The 16,142-nt window shown below is 40.6% G+C and overlaps 1 protein-coding gene and 1 pseudogene across 11 annotated transcripts in view; both read left to right on the forward strand.

The window, feature by feature from the left end:
* The window catches only part of Nrf1 (nuclear respiratory factor 1), a 109,577-nt gene that overhangs the window by 61,900 nt on the left and 31,535 nt on the right, over positions 1–16,142 (forward strand). For 10 of the 11 annotated variants that reach the window (XR_007210109.1, XM_048340215.1, XM_048340206.1 and 7 more), the window contains exons 9-10: positions 866–967; positions 3,665–3,822. Coding sequence is in view for 10 of the 11 variants with exons in the window: in XM_048340215.1 (XP_048196172.1) it covers positions 866–967; positions 3,665–3,822 (260 nt within the window). In the remaining variant the exon portion in view is untranslated. The remainder of the gene's footprint in view (positions 1–865; positions 968–3,664; positions 3,823–16,142) is intronic. The other variant, XM_048340210.1, reaches the window with a different exon arrangement.
* On the forward strand, positions 10,208–10,731 carry LOC125347127 (annotated as a pseudogene).

Genomic DNA, 16,142 nt, shown 5'->3' on the forward strand with positions numbered 1-16,142 from the left:
TTGTAATTCAGAGCTATATGTGCCTTCCTGGACATTTCCAAATAAAGCACCTAAAAATTGCTTTCATTATCAGTGGCCAGGAAATATTCTTTCTAAATTATCTCTTCTAAGATGAAACACAGTTTATTGATATAAAGGGAACTTCTAAAGTTCAAGTTAGAATAGTTGGATAATGAGTACATTTCTTTGAAAGATAGCAAGCAAGATTTTCCATTGTGTACTCCTTTCTACCTTCTTCCCTCCCTCTCTCCCTCCCTCCCAGATGCAGTCTCAGTATGTGGCCTCAAACTCTCAACTCATTACCTGACTTACATAACTGTAGCCCCTGTATATCACCTTTACAATAAAATATAAAAATAAATAACTAAAGAGGTGGAAATTGGTTGACACTGGACGCTGATAATAAAACACAGTAGCTCTTCTAATATTGATTTATTTGGTTGAAATAAAATTCTAGAACTCAGGCTAATCTGATAAGTTTGTTTGTTTGCCGGTCCTGAGGCTTGAACTCAGGGCCTGGGTGCTGTCCGTGAGCTTCTTTGTGCTCAAGGCTAGCACTCTATCACTTGAGCCACAGCACCACTTCCAGCTTTTTTGAGTAGTTTTATTGGAGATAAGAGTCTCACGGGACTTTTCTGCCTGGGCTGGCTTTGAACTTCTGTCCTTAGATCTCAGCCTCCTGAGTAGCTAGGATTACAGGTATGAGCCATGGCCCCAGCTTTGCCAAGTTTTAAAACTCATTTCACATCACAAAGCATATGAATCATTATCTACACTGAACTTACAATGAGCTCTTCCTTGTAAGCCGAGATGAGGCAGAAGGCCTGTCTACTTCTAACTTACCACTTCTCGTGTTTTTTGGTAGGTTGGTACAGGGGCAACAGTAGCCACATTGGCTGATGCTTCAGAACTGCCAACCACAGTCACTGTTGCCCAAGTGAATTATTCTGCTGTGGCTGATGGAGAGGTAAGAAAAGATTCTGCCTGCATCTACTTAAGTATCTGAGTGGACAGGTGAGGGCGAAGTAAGGATACAGAAGAAATACCCTCCACATCTTTAACATTATGTTATTGGGGCCCTTTTAATATATACCATGACAGTTAGAGAAAGTAGCTTGGGCTACATATGTTAATTGTAACAATTAGAAACAATAGAGTACTACAACCTAAACTCAACAGTTAGGAACTTACAATTTTACATTTCCAATGCAGCATTTTTCAATCAGGGGTTGGTTATCCCTTAATACTTTTATGAGAAAGACCTTTTAGAAGTCTGGTATACAATAATCTGAGTAGTTAAAAGAAACAGAAAAATCCTCTTGCCTTAAGCAGTTTAAAGTTAAAAAAAGAGTAAGTAAAATTTATAGACATTTAGAATTGAATAAGGAAAGAGTTTTTAAAATGGAGTAAACTATGTTAACTTAAAATATGCAACTTTATTTTGATGATAATTTCAAGACTACAAATTGCTTGAAAATTAATTTTGCTCTATGATAGGATTACTAGTGATGTTAACTGCATTGGGTGTCAGAAAAATCACAATAAGGTGGTATCTGATAATACTGGAAGAACCAAAAAAACTACCACCACCGTACAGACATTAAAAGCATGAATATTAAATAGAACTATCAACATAATAGTTTTGAATGTCATATGGCACATTTTAATGCATATCAATTTTGCTGAAATATGAATAGGCTCAAAAAACAAGTAAGAAAATGTCAATAAAGAGTATGTTTTGGGGGCTGGGAATATGGCTTAGCAGTAGAGTGCTTGCCTTGCATTCATGAAGTCCTGGGTTCAATTCCTCAGCACCACATAAAACAGAAACAGCCAGAAGTGGCACTGTGGCTCAAGTGGTAGAGAGCTAGCCTTGAGCACAAAGAAGCCAGGGACAATGCCCAGGTCCTGAACTCAGGCCCCAGGACTGACCCCCCCCCCGCACCCCCCCAAAAAAGAGTATGTTTTGCTGGGTACCAGTGGCTCACCCCTGTAAGCTTAGCTGCTCCAGAGGCTGAGATCTAAGGGTTGTAGTTTGAAGCCACTCTGAGCAGGAAAGTCCCTGAGTCTCTCATCTCCAGTTAATCAGGAAAAAGCCAGAAGTGAAACTGTAACTCAAGTTTTAAGAGTGCTAGGCTTGAGCAAAAAACCTCAGAGACAGTTTAAGGAATAGCACCTGAGCTCAACAAAGCAAAGGATGGGTCATGGAAGTTACATTCCTACCAAGGGCAGCAGTACATTCCGTGCATTGAAGTATGAAAATGTGGGATGGCCACAGTGACTCAGTATAGCTAAAGGTATGCGGAGCCAAGATTTGAGGGGCCTCTCATAGTGGATCTCTCTAACAAACAAATGTCTAGAAGCCAACAGGGTATCATCTGAATATCTTCACTTCTTGGGACTTGGGACATGATGATATCCAGGTATACTGACTTCTAACAAATAAGAAAAGAGAGCAACAAACACAACCAAAGCACAGATTCCAGGAGATAGATTTAGAGACAATAATGCAAAAGTGAATTTATCACCTGCCATACTTCTGATTTAAAAATCTTGCTTAGCCAGGCACCGGTGGCTCACATCTGTAATCCTAGCTGAGATCTGAGGATCATGGTTCGAAGTCAGGCTGTGAGACCACTTATCTCCAATAAACTACCAAAAAAGCCAGAAGTATAGCTGTGGCTCAAGTGGTAGAGCACTAACCTTGAGCAAAAGAAGCTCAGGGACAGTGCTTAGGGCCTGAGTTCAAACCCCAAGACAAGCACTAAAAAAAAATCTCTTCCTCCATTTCCTCCTTTTTCTCCTCTGCCATTTACTCTTATCCCCATTGATCTTATGCCTATCATTTAACTTCCTTAAAGTGCACTGCAGTCAGGTAAGATGACTCAAAGTTGAGAGTTTGAGGCCACATAGTAAGACCCCATCTCAAAGGAAGAAAGAGAAGGAGGGAGGAGGAAGGAAGGAAGGAAGGAAGGGAGGAAGGGAGGAAGGAAGGATAGAAATACAGTATACAGTGGAAAGTCTTGCTGTCTTCCAAAGTATTTTATGTTTTTGTTTTTGTTTTGTTGTCTGGAACACAGTCTCGCTATGTAGCCTCTGCTGGCCTCTACCCTCCTGTTTTAGCCTCCTGAATGCTGAAATTACAAGTGTATACCACCTCACTTAGTCTGAAAAGTATTTTCAGTGGTTTCTTTTGTGTATCCTTCCTGAATTTATGCAAATGAAAACAAATATATGTATATATTTGAATTTGAATATATATTTGTATATGGAATATATATTTGAATACATGTATATTCTAAGACCCCCCACTCTTTTTATACAAAGAATACCATATTGAAAACTATCTCTGCATTGTATGTAACATTGATTGGTGCAGGTGGCTCACATCTGTAATACTAGCTACCCAGGAGGCTGAGATCTGAGATGAGATCTGAGGATCTCAGTTCAAAGTCAGCCTGGGCAGAAAAACCTGTGAGAGTTTTATCTCCAGTTAACCACCAGAAAACTGGAAGTGGTGCTGTGGCTCAAAGTGGTAGAGAGCTAAAAAAAAGCTCAAGGACAGCACCCAGGCCCTGAGTTCAAGCTCCATGACCAACAAAAAATAAAAAAATAAAAGTCCTGTTGTGCTTCGATTTTAACTGGCTTGTCCTTTCTATCTCAGGTGGAACAAAATTGGGCCACATTACAAGGAGGTGAGATGACTATCCAGACGACGCAAGCATCAGAGGCCACTCAGGCCGTGGCATCATTGGCAGAGGCTGCAGTGGCAGCTTCTCAGGAGATGCAGCAGGGAGCTACTGTCACCATGGCACTCAACAGGTGGAGGCAAGGGTGGGGAAATCAGTGAGCACTGCAGGTCTGTCCCTAGGCAGAAATGCTATTCCTTAGCCAAAAGTTGGAACTAATGCCATCAGCCTATAGGATAGTATAGGTTGGTTTCATTTAAAAAAATTTTTTTTATAGTTATGGGAATCAAACCCCCCAGTATCTTATATCGAAGGGTGCTGTAGAATGGGATAGTACAGTAAGAAATGGTTTGCAAAACTCAATTGTAGGTTTCCTGCTTGGTTCTATGGCTTACTGATAGGAAAGACCATCTTTGTGAAATTCCTCTTTTTTTTTTTTAAACATGGACTTGGGGCCTGAGTGCTGTCCCTGGCTTCTTTTTACTCAAGGCTAGCACTCTACCCCTTGAGCCACAGCACCACTTCTGGCCTTTTCTGTATGTGTGGTGCTGAGGAATCAAACCAAGGGCTTCATATATGCTAGGCAAGCACTCTACGACTAGGCCACATTCCCAGCCCCTCCTCTTTTTTTTTTTTCCCCATTTAGACAGTTTTCTTTAATTAACGATGAAGACACTACAGTTCTAAGTACCAGACAGAATCAGGAAAATGAAAATCAAAAACAAGCATAACACCATAAGAAAACTTGGAAAAGTGAAACACTTCTAAATAAAAAACACCAACCTGGCCTGGTACCCATTACGTATATACATAATATATATGTTATACACATATATACAGTAAATGTTTTGGTAGCAATACAGACCATGCATTGGTCTTTTGTACACAGATGAAGTAGCACCATGGGAAGCACCACTATCTTAAGATGATAAACCAAACTGCACACACAATAAATGAAAAAAAATATATGTAGATCATTTGGCCCACCCTGTAGCAAAGAGGTGTAAGGAAAATACTTTGTAAGAAAAATTGTTCTGGGAGCTACATTCTTAGGCCAATGACAAAGTTCTCAAATGGAGAGGGGGAAAAGAAACAGCATTAAAAATACCTTCACAAATACAGACACATTTTCCTGTGTAGTGAAATTATCCTATGGTATGGTATATTGTTTTCCACTGGAGAAATGAGCAGAAGTAAAGAGAGATTTGAGTACTCAGTGAGAGGCAAAAAGACGATCACACCGATCTTTTGGTGTATAGGTTATAAATGCCAAGTCATCAACAAGCTAGGAAAGGAAGACAGCTCTCCATCTAAGTCATACATTTCTAATTACATTGGCTAATGATAAGCTCTTTATTAATGATATACTCCTATGAGTAGGGCCAAACACTTCTAGCATCATTCAACCTCCTCTCAGCATGCAGTTTGATGCTATAATTATAAGCAGTGAGAGATAAATATCTGCAGGTCCACACAATCTGCAGCCACACTTAGGAGACACTGACTTAAAGAACTATGGAAAGACCTTGACGATCTTGCCAGCCCCTCCTCTTTTATTTATTTATTTATTTATTTATTTATTTATTTATTTATTTATTTATTTATCAATCAATCACCAGTCCTGGGCCTTGGACTCAGGGCCTGAGCACTGTCCCTGGCTTCCTTTTTGCTCAAGGCTAGCATCTGCCACTTGAGCCACAGTGCCACTTCTGGCCGTTTTCTGTATATGTGGTGCTGGGGAATCGAACCCAGGGCCTCATGTATAGGAGGCAAGCTCTCTCGCCACTAGGCCATATCCCCAGCCCCCTCCTCTTTATTTTTGACAATTTTATTCTCAACAGACCTAGACATGTTAATTAATTGTTAAGAGTGGGCTTTAAAATAAGCCAGACTACCTGTGTTTAAAACAGTTGTGTCACTTGCTAGCTGGTTGACCTTGGCAATTTAAACTGTCAGTGTAATGAAGGATATCACTGTAACTGCCTTGTGAGGCAGTAGCTAAGTTACTACAGGTGAAATCCTTGGGTCAGTGTTGGACATGTAAGAAGGATTGCTGTTATGTGCAGTAGAACTATTAGTCTCCCATAGTGAGTAAACTCAGTAAAATCATAGATAGAGGAGTATTCCAGTACATATTTTCTGCTCTGAAAGAAACCATGCTCTCATTAGAGAGACTGAGGTCAGTAAAATATCTAGCAAATGATATTAGATTGTACAATAAATCCACCTTAGTGACTTTATTGCACATAATTATGATCAAGTGCCATAAATAATCATCAGAAGAAATTTCAGACTCAAAAATTCGTGATTATCAAACCTAAATTATGCAATTAATTGATACAGAGAAGTTCTCAGTTCCATGTTAGTAGCAATTGTAGTTTAAGCATTGTGTGATCCACTATGTGTTTCTTGCCCTTAATTCTTATGTAATAATGTCCAAAAAAATTTCTTTTTGTTTAATTAATAATTACAAAAAAAATGTCCAAAAAAGCAAATGGTGCCCAAAAAGTAGAGTAAAATTTATGGTAATCCTCTAAGCTAAAAAGGATACATAATGTGCTTATTTGAAGTGCTGAGGTGAACATTTGAGATTTATTGAAGGGTAATACATCTTCAGCAGAAGTTGGATAGCATTATGGGAAAATGGACCAAGCATCTGTAGTAAAATGCTGATTCTGCATCCCAATCGTTCACTGTTTTTCTTCAGCAGGGTCTCTTTAGAACCCTGTTCCCACAGGGTTTGTTCCCATTGAATTGTTTAATATAAATTGTGAATATTTTAAAATTCAAAGGAGGGAGTCCCCTTCCCCAAAGTATAAAAATCTGCTGAAGTTTAGATCAGGGGGAGGGGGGGATAGATAGAGGGGCTTGGTGAGTTTCTGTGCAAATAGTATCCTAGATTAGGCTCTACTCAGTGCTGGTTGAGAAAGGGCTTCTAGGTTCACAGGTTCTGGTTTGAATCCAACACCAGCACTTATTATTAGTTGCCATTGAGGAAATCACCTGAGGATTGGTTTCTTCCTCATTATTAGAAGAATAGTACTCATAATGCAGACTCAGTGAAGTGGTCTATGTGAACCACTTCTCAAACTGGGCTTTGGTGGCTCATGCCTGTAATCTTAGCTACTCAAGAGGCTGAGATCTTCAGATCTCAGTTCAGAGCCAGCCTGGGCAGAAAAGTCTGTGAGACTCTTACTGCCAATTAACAACCAGAAAACCAGAAGTGGGGCTGTGGCTCAAAGTGGTAGAGCACTAGCCTTGAGAAAAAAATGCTTGCTCAGGGACAGAACCCAGGCCCTGAGTTCAAGCCCTACATCTGATTAAAAAAAAACAAAAACAAACCCTCTAAGAGTCTCCAGTTCATACTTACTACTTAAGGAATTGTAGCTATTGCCACTTATATTTCAAGGAGTTGAGGTTGTAGCTGTATGGTAGAGCACTTGTCTAAAATGTGTGAGGTCCTGGATTCGATCTCCCATATTAAAAAAAAAAAAAAGAAATTACACTTCAAGATTTGTCTATTCAGAATTGACAATAGTGAGAAGTGATGTTAAGATCAGGAAGAGGTAGTCCATGTATACCTTGTTAAAACCTTGGAAACTAAAAAGAAATAAGAATGAAGAAAATGGCCAATAGACAGGACCTTAGTGTATGATAAGAAAGAGAAGACTGAAACATACACACACCATTTGTCCCCTCAGAGTTACTAAGTGAGTCTTTGAGTGACCTGAGATGGAAACTTTTCAAAAATTTCCTTATATAGTGGCTCAGTCTCACATCTTTCTTTAAGAGAGCATACTCATACAAACTTCCTGAAATCCACAATCATAGGGAAAGCCTCCTCCTTTCAGTCTAGTAATCCTTCACTGTGATTTTATGCCTAACAAGCCATCAGTAAAGACCATCAAAATGTGAACCCTCATACAGTAGACACCCTGGATATTCCAGTGAAGTGTGAATGTCCCAGGAACCCTGTACATAGTGGAAACTCTGAGGCACATTCTGGCTCCCTTTGCTATGAGGACTTGTTTCTAAAGGCAGCAAGGGTAATGGTGTCCCTTGAGAGCTTGTTAACAAACTCGAATGCAGCTGAGGTAGCTGTAGTGTTTACTCCAAAGGAAAGAGAATGTGGTTCGCTATGGCATGGAGGAGTAAAGAGATGTTGAAATCTGTTTGCAATCAGTCAGACCAATGCCCCAATGAGCCCTAAGGAAGATGATGTGTTGCAGCTTCTTACAGCTATAGTTATAGCTTGCTATAGTCTAATACCTTTGTCGGGAGGGGTGGATTTAAGACAGCCCCTTGGTGATTGCTTCTCTGTAGAGGAGATGCAATGGAATTCTCTGTTCCCTGTCCTGGCAGCCTCTCCATTCCACAGAATTTGTTTTTGGAAGTCATCATTGAAAGATACACATAGAAATCTGTCCTTTGTTCTTGTGTTAACAAAGAGATTTCATAATCTGCTCCTTTAGCCTATCTCTGTTTCAGGTGCAGATGGAACAAACATGGTTCTCTAATAACCACCTGCACTACTGCTGCACTGTAAACAGCAGATGTGGGCACAGGGAAGAAAAGAGCCCAGCTGTAGGGAATGGCAGGTGGGGGACAAAGCAGACACAAGGCCTCCTCCATCCATTAGAGAGGAAGGGGATCGGGATGGATGCAGGACACACCTGTTTTTCAACCATGCGGTTAAAAGAGTTTTGTGCAGCAAGTCAGAACATGGACCTGGAGTTCCACAGTTTTAACCCATCTTGCCTTCATAAAAATTCAATGAAGCTATTTTCTTTTTTTAAAATATAATTTTATTGCTATTATTAAGGTGCTGCTCAGAGGGGTTACTATCTCTTGTTAGGTAATATTAAGAACAGAAAACCATAGCTTCAGGACAAAAAAATCCCAAGCAAAACCAAATGGCCATTCAGCTTTGACAACCAAACAGAAAAGAAAATGATTCCATCATTTATTTGTTGCATACAGTGAAGAGTTGAAGTTCCACTATTCTGGTTAGGCTATTCTAGACTTACAGTTGCCCCTAAACAGGTCTTCCCGCCCAGCATGTCCTGCATACATAGATATACATGATACCAGTAGGTAGAGTAAGCCTACATTTATCCTAGTCAGAGCTTGCTTTACACTGTGATGTCAACACTGAGAGAATTTCTTGTCTCTACTGTGTGCAGGGCTGTGACAGCAATGTGTGCAAACAGATGCTTCAATCATCTCTCCTCCTCAAAGAGTCTGGAATTTCCCCTTATTTCATTAGAGACCTTGCTTTAAAAAGACTAAACCATATTTTTAAATAAAATTTCACACTGCTGGGCACTGGTGGCTCATGCATTTTTCTCTTTTTCTTTTTAACTGACACTTGAATATTATACATATTTATGAGTACCATGTCATATTTCATTAAACGTTTGTTTTTAAGATAAAAAAAATAGAGGCTGGGAATGTGGCTTAGTGGTAGAGTGCTTGCCTTGCATACATGAAGCCCTGGGTTTGATTCCTTAGCACCACATATACAGTAAAAGCCAGAAGTGGTGCTGTGGCTCAAGTAATAGAGTCCTAGCCTTGAGCAGAAAGAAGCCAGGGACCAGTGCTCAGGCCCTGAGTTCAAGCCCCGGGACTGGCAAAAAAAAAGATGAAAAATATGATTGACTTAAAATTAGAGACATTATTAATATAAAATATGGCTTCAACTTATGTACTGGTATTAGTCCAGTAAAATGAGATATAATATAGATCAGAAATCCTCTCTGAAAACATTGGGCAGTCTGTGTCATTTAAAGATTAAAAGTTTATAGGAACCTTTTGTCACTGATTTGGAAATGGCTTTTCTCTAAAAGTTGTAATGATGGCTTAGGAATATTTTAATCCCTATTCCCTTTTTTAAAGTAACGGTAGTCTTTTTCTAACAGTTTGATTTGGTTGTTTCCTGTGAAATCTAGTGCAGATGGTTAGAATCATTTTGGAAATCATAGGTCCACCACCAACAAGGAGTTGTCATTGCTTTTATGCCCCATGTAACAACCTACCCATCTTGTTAATTTGCTCTTGATTGCATGGAATAATCAGCCTGTCCATCTGTAACCCCCACTGGACACCTCATCCCTTGGTATCCCAGACTGTTTTAGGTTGTTGCTGGTACGTAGCTTTTCTTCTTTTTTAGAAGGAAATTAAATATTTACAGCTTTAGATAAACTAAAATGGACAAGATTGGGGGCAGGTACAGCATATCAGGGTCCAAGGAGCTGCCTTATTCTCCATTGCCCGGGAAACTCACACATAGCATGTGTTAAGGGTGTATACTTTATCACTTTTTATAAAGTCTCTTGTTAAAAATCCATGATAACTGAATACCCTGTAATCCCAGCTACTTAGGAATCAGAGATCAAAAAGACTGAGATTCAAAACCAGCCTGGGGAAGAAACTAGCATGAACCTCATTTTAATGAATAAGATGGGTGTAGTGACATGGGCCTATAATCCCAGCTATATAGGAGGACAAAGGTTCAGGCCACCTTTTGGCCGGAACCGCCATCTTTCAGTAATTTGCCAAAATGATGAACACAAAGGGAAAGAGGAGAGGTACCCAATACATGTTCTCTAGGCCCTTCAGGAAACATGGAGTTGTTCCTTTGGCCACATACATGAGAATCTACAAGAAGGGTGATATTGTAGACATCAAGGGAATAGGTACTGTTCAAAAAGGAATGCCCCACAAATGTTACCATGGCAAAACTGGAAGGGTCTACAATGTTACCCAGCATTCTGTTGGCATTGTTGTGAACAAGCAAGTTAAGGGTAAGAGCCTTGCCGAGAGGATTAACATGTGTATTGAACATATTAAGCACTCTAAGAGCTGAGATAGCTTCCTGAAACCACTGGAAAGGAAAATGACCAGAAAAAGAAGGAAGCCAAAGAGCTTGGGTTCAACTGAAGCGTCAGCCTGCTCCACCCAGAGAAGCACACTTTGTGAGAACCAATGGAAAGGAGCCTGAACTATTGGAACCTATTCCCTATGAATTCATGGCCTAAGAGATGTTAAAAAAAAAAAAAAAAGACCTCTGAACTATTAAAAAAAAAAAAGGTTCAGGCCAACCCTGGGCAAAAGGGAAGACCCTATCTAAAACATAACCTAAAAGCAAAAAGGGTTAGAGGCATGACCCAAATGGCAGTCTGGGCTCTGAGTTCTAATCCTAGTACCACTAAAAAAAGTAAAAATAGATACAAAGCTGGGTACCAGTGGCTCATGACTGTAATCTTAGCTACTCAGGAGGCTGAAATCTGAGGATCACAGTTCAAAGCTAGCTTGGGCAGGAAATTCCCTGAGGCTCTTATCTCCACCTAACTGCCACAAAAGCCGGAAGTGGAGCTGTGGCTCAAGTGATAGAACACTAGCCTTGAGCAAAGAAGTTCAGGGACAGCATCCAGGCCTTAGTTCAAGTCCCAAGACTGGCACTATTAAAAAAAAAAAAAAAAAGATAAAATAATCCATAATAGCTGGATTCTATAAAATTGGAATTGGGTCTGTAATATTATTTGCTGGTACCAGTTTCTTAGAAAAACATTTAAAATTAGACCTAGGCCTTTATTATGTTGTCTCTAGTAAGTACATATGAGGCACTTTATATAGTTAAGCCTATGGTGAAATGTGTGAGGACCAGGGCTGGGAATATGGCCTAGTGGTAAGAGGGCTTGCCTCGCATACATGAAGCCCTGGGTTCAATTTCTCAGCACCATATGTATAGAAAATGGCCAGAAGTGGCACCGTGGCTCAAATGGCAGAGTGCTAGCCTTGAGCAAAAAGACCAGGGACAGTGCTCAGGCCCTGAGTTGAAGGCCCAGGACTGGCAAAAAAAAAAAAAAAAAAAAAATGTGTGAGGACCAGCCTTAGTAGTAATTTCAGATTAGGGATGTCTTTGGACTCTGACTTCTCTTTTTAAAGACAGATAGGATAGACTAGTACACTGTCAGTGTTAGGTTTTATAGTACCATGACTGCATCATCAGGGAAAATGATCTTAGCTTGTATCCATGTTGCATGCACAATCTATGATTATGCTTTTTGCTCTACCTAAGTTGTCACAAAATTTTTATGAAGAAAGCAAATAGGCTTAAAATATATTGTCATGGCTTTAAACTGAGTCATAAAGCTGGCCACTGGTGGCTTATGCCTGTAAACCTTGCTACTCAGGAGCCTGAGATCTTAGGACTAAAGTTCAAAGCCAGCCCAGGCAGGAAATTCCATGAGACTCTTATCTCCAATTAACCACCAAAAACCAGGAAGTAGAGCTGTGACTCAAGTGGTGGACTGCTAGCCTTGAGTAAAAATGCTCAGTGACAATGAATTAAAGTTTGTTTCTCTCTTCCAGCTAGAAGCAGTTGCTGTAACTAACCAAATTTTACAGAAGGGAAAAGGATTGTAATTTTGCTTTTATCATTTTGAATAGATACCAACAATATTTTTATGACAAAATAACAATGTTAAGTGAAAAATACAGGCTATAGAAACTATGTGTGGCTAGGGATGTATAGATGTGTAGCTTAAGGATAGAGAGCTTGCTTAGAATATCCAAGGCACTACTAGATTTGATCCCGTGGCATAGAGTATATCAACAGAGTAAAACAAAATGGGAGAACATATTTGCTGATTAAAGCCAGGTGCTGGTGGCTTATGCCTGTAAGTCTAATGACTTAGGAGACGGAGGTCTGAGAATTATTCTAAAGCTAGCCCCAGAAGGAAAGTCCATGAGACTCTATCTCCAATTTCCTAATCACCAAAAAGCCGCAGGTAGAACTGTAGTTCAAGTGGTAGAGCACCAGTTTTGAGTGAAAAAGCTCAAGTGTACGTAGGCCCTAAATTCAAGCCCACTTACAGATGCACATGAACGCTTGCACACATAAGCACACCTCACACACACATTGCAAACTAATCTGATAAGAAGTTGATATAGAAAGTGTAGAGAGGGGCTGGGGATATGGCCTAGTGGCAAGAGTGCCTGCCTCGGATACACGAGGCCCTAGGTTCGATTCCCCAGCACCACATATACAGAAAACGGCCAGAAGTGGCGCTGTGGCTCAAGTGGCAGAGTGCTAGCCTTGAGCGGGAAGAAGCCAGGGACAGTGCTCAGGCCCTGAGTCCAAGGCCCAGGAATGGCCAAAAAAAAAAAAAAAAAAAAAAGTGTAGAGAGAGTTCCTGAAATTGAGCAACAGAAAAATCAACTAAAAAAATGGACAGAGGACATAGAAACTTCTGCAAACAAAGATACTGGCAGCCAATAAGCATATGATAAAAATAAACAATATTGCTAGCCCAGTGGCACTCCTATAATTCTAGTTACTAGGGAGCCTGAGATCTCAAGATGGCAGTTTGAAATCAGCCCAGGCAGAAAAGTTTACAAGACTCTTATCTCCAAAATTACCAGGGGGGAAAAAAAAAAGCTGAAAGTGTGGCTCAAGTGATAGATCTCTAGCCATAAGTGAAAAAGTTGAATGAGAGCATGAGGCTCTTAAATTCAAGCCCTGGAACCAACAATAACAATACAGAGGACTGGGAATGTGGCTTAGTGGTAGAGTGCTTGCCTAGCATCATGCATGAAGCCCTGGGTTCGATTCTTCAGCACTGCATATATAGAAAAAGCCAGAAGTGGTGCTGTGGCTCAAGTGGTAGGTAAAGTGCTAGCCTTGAGCAAAAGAAGCTAGGGACAGTGCTCAAGCCCTGAGTTCAAGCCCCAGGATTGGCAAAAACAACAACAACAATATAGAATTGCTGTATGAATTAGCAGTTTCATGCTGACTAAATACTCCAAAGAGTTAAAAGCAAAATCTCAAAGAAATATTGTGTGATCGTGTTTATAGCAGCATTAACTGAAATAGCACAGTAACTGACCTTGGATGCTACCCAATTGACCATCAACAGAATATGTGGCTGAATAAGCAAAACACAGTATATATTAAAAAAATGAAACATTAAGCTGTAAAAAGGAAGAAAATTCTGACATGCTACAATATGAATGAATCTTGATAATTGACTAAGTGAAATAAGTCAGTAATAAAAACATGCTATATGATTCCACTTAGGTGAGGTAAAATAGTAAAATTCATGGAGACAGAAGCTACAAGGACAGTTGCGAGGTGCAGGGGTGGATGAGGGGACTAGGGATTTCTGTTTAATAGATGCTGTTGCATTTTGCAAGATGAAAAGTATTAGGTAGGTGGTGATAATAGTTACACATTAAGAATGTATTTGAAGCTGGGCACTGATGGTTCATGCTTATAATCCTAGCTGCTCAAGAGGCTGAGATCTGAGGATTGCATTTCAGAGTTAGCTCAGGCAGGCAAGTGTGAGATTTATCTCTACTAAACTGCCAAAAACTCCAGAGGTAGAACTGTGGTCCAAGTGGTAGAACACTGGCCTTGAGCAAGAGAAGCTCAGGGACAGAGCCCAGAACCCTGAGTTCAAGCCCCAAAAAAGTATTTAATAAGCTGAGTGTGGTGGTACATGTTTATAATCCTAGAACTCAGGAGACAGAGGCAGAGGCAGGAAGATCATGAATTTGAAACCAGCCTGCGCTACATAGTGAGACCCTGGGAATGTGGCCTAGTGGTAAAGTGCTTGGCTAGCATGCATAAAGCCCTGGGTTCAATTCCTCAGTGCTACATAGACAGAAAAGGCCAGAAGTAGCACTGTGGCTCAAGTGGTAGAGTGCTAGCCTTGAGCAAAAGAAGTTCGGGGGCAGTGCCTGGCCCTGGGTTCAAGCCCCCAGGACTGGCAAAAAAAAAGAAAAAAAAAGATTTTAAAAACTATGAAGCCTGGGTCTAGTAGTAGACTCTCTGTCTAGTGTGCAAAAGCCCCACCCCTCAGGTTCAATCCTCAGCATGACAACAACAAAACTATATATACTGTTTGATTCTATTTGGTTAGTGCTTAACAGACGTCATCTCTTTGAGACTTTAATTTCCCAAGTTTCCTACATGTGTTGCTTTTATTATCAGGAAAAAGAAAACCTTTTAAACAGACTTTTAAAAAAATAATAAAGCTAGGGGCTGGGAATATGGCCTAGTGGTAGAATGCTTGCCTCATATACATGAAGCCCTGGGTTTGATTCCTCAGCACCACGTATACAGAAAACGGCCAGAAGTGGCGCTGTGGCTCAAGTGGCAGACTGCTAGCCTTGAGCAAAAAGAAGCAAGCCAGGGAGAGTGCTCAGGCCCTAGGTCCAAACCCCAGGACTGGCAAAAATAGAAAATAAAAATAAAGTTAGGAAAGTTAATCTGGGGTGGGGGGATTTTTTTTAATTTAATGGACTTTTCTATCCATTCACTTTCATTTACTACTTCTTAGTGACAAAGAAGTCTTCCCTGGCAATTACTGATCTGTTGCTTTATAGATCTGCTGCATTTCTTAGTTGAAAGAGACTTTATTCAGTTTGGTGCACATTACTTTGTCTAGTCATGACATGTTTACCGCAGCCAACCCCTGCCTCCTCACCCATTCTCATTTAGAGCCTATGATTTACAGATGACTGCCTCAGAGGCAGAAAAGCTGATTCAACTAGTTTATTTGGGAATTAAACACAAGATCTTGACCACTTCTGCCAACCTAAGTGGTACTACCGTGTGTGTGTGTGTGTGTGTGTGTGCGTGTGCGTGTGTGTGTGTGTGTGTGTGTGTGTGTGTGTGTGTGTACACACATATACCAGTCCCTGGGCTTGAACTCAAGGCCTGGCCATTCTCCTTGAGCTTTTTGGTTCAGAGCTAGCACCCTACCACTTGAGTCACAACTCCACTTCTATCTTTTGTGGGTTATTTTTAGTAGTTAATTGGTCTCAAAGACTTTCCTGACCCAACTAGCTTGGAACCCTTACTCCTCAGATCTCAGCCTCCTGAGTAGCTAGGATTACAGGTGTGAGCCACTGACACCCATTGGTGCTGCATTCTCCACAGCATGCCTACTTCTGCTCTGAACTCAGGAATGGAACCTGATATCTTCCTGCCAGCGATACTGAATTGATCCATTATTATGGTTTTCAGACGTTTTTCTTTTCTTCCTTACTGGTAGTGTGTGCATCATAGAAGCAAGAAAAACAAGTGTCTATGCACATAGTGTAGCAGGGCCAGGCACTGGTGGCTCATGCCTATAATCTTAGCTACTTAGGAAACAGATCTCAGGCTCATGGTTCAAAACCAGCCCATTCAGAAAAAGCCAGGAGTGGCGCTGTGGCTCAAGAGGTAGGACAGTGCTGAAGCCCTGGGTCCCAAGCCCAGGACTAGCAAAAAACAAAACAAACACACAAAAAGAAAACCAACAAAACCAGCCAATAAAGTCTGTGAAGACTCTTATCTCCAAATAATCACAAAAAAAAAAAAAGCAAAAAGTGGATCTGTGGCTCAAGTTCTAGCCTTCAGCAAAATAGCTCAGGTAACCAGCACTCAGGCACTAGGTTCAAGCC

The sequence above is a fragment of the Perognathus longimembris genome, chromosome 2 (assembly GCF_023159225.1).
Source record: "Perognathus longimembris pacificus isolate PPM17 chromosome 2, ASM2315922v1, whole genome shotgun sequence".
NCBI lineage: Eukaryota > Metazoa > Chordata > Mammalia > Rodentia > Heteromyidae > Perognathus > Perognathus longimembris.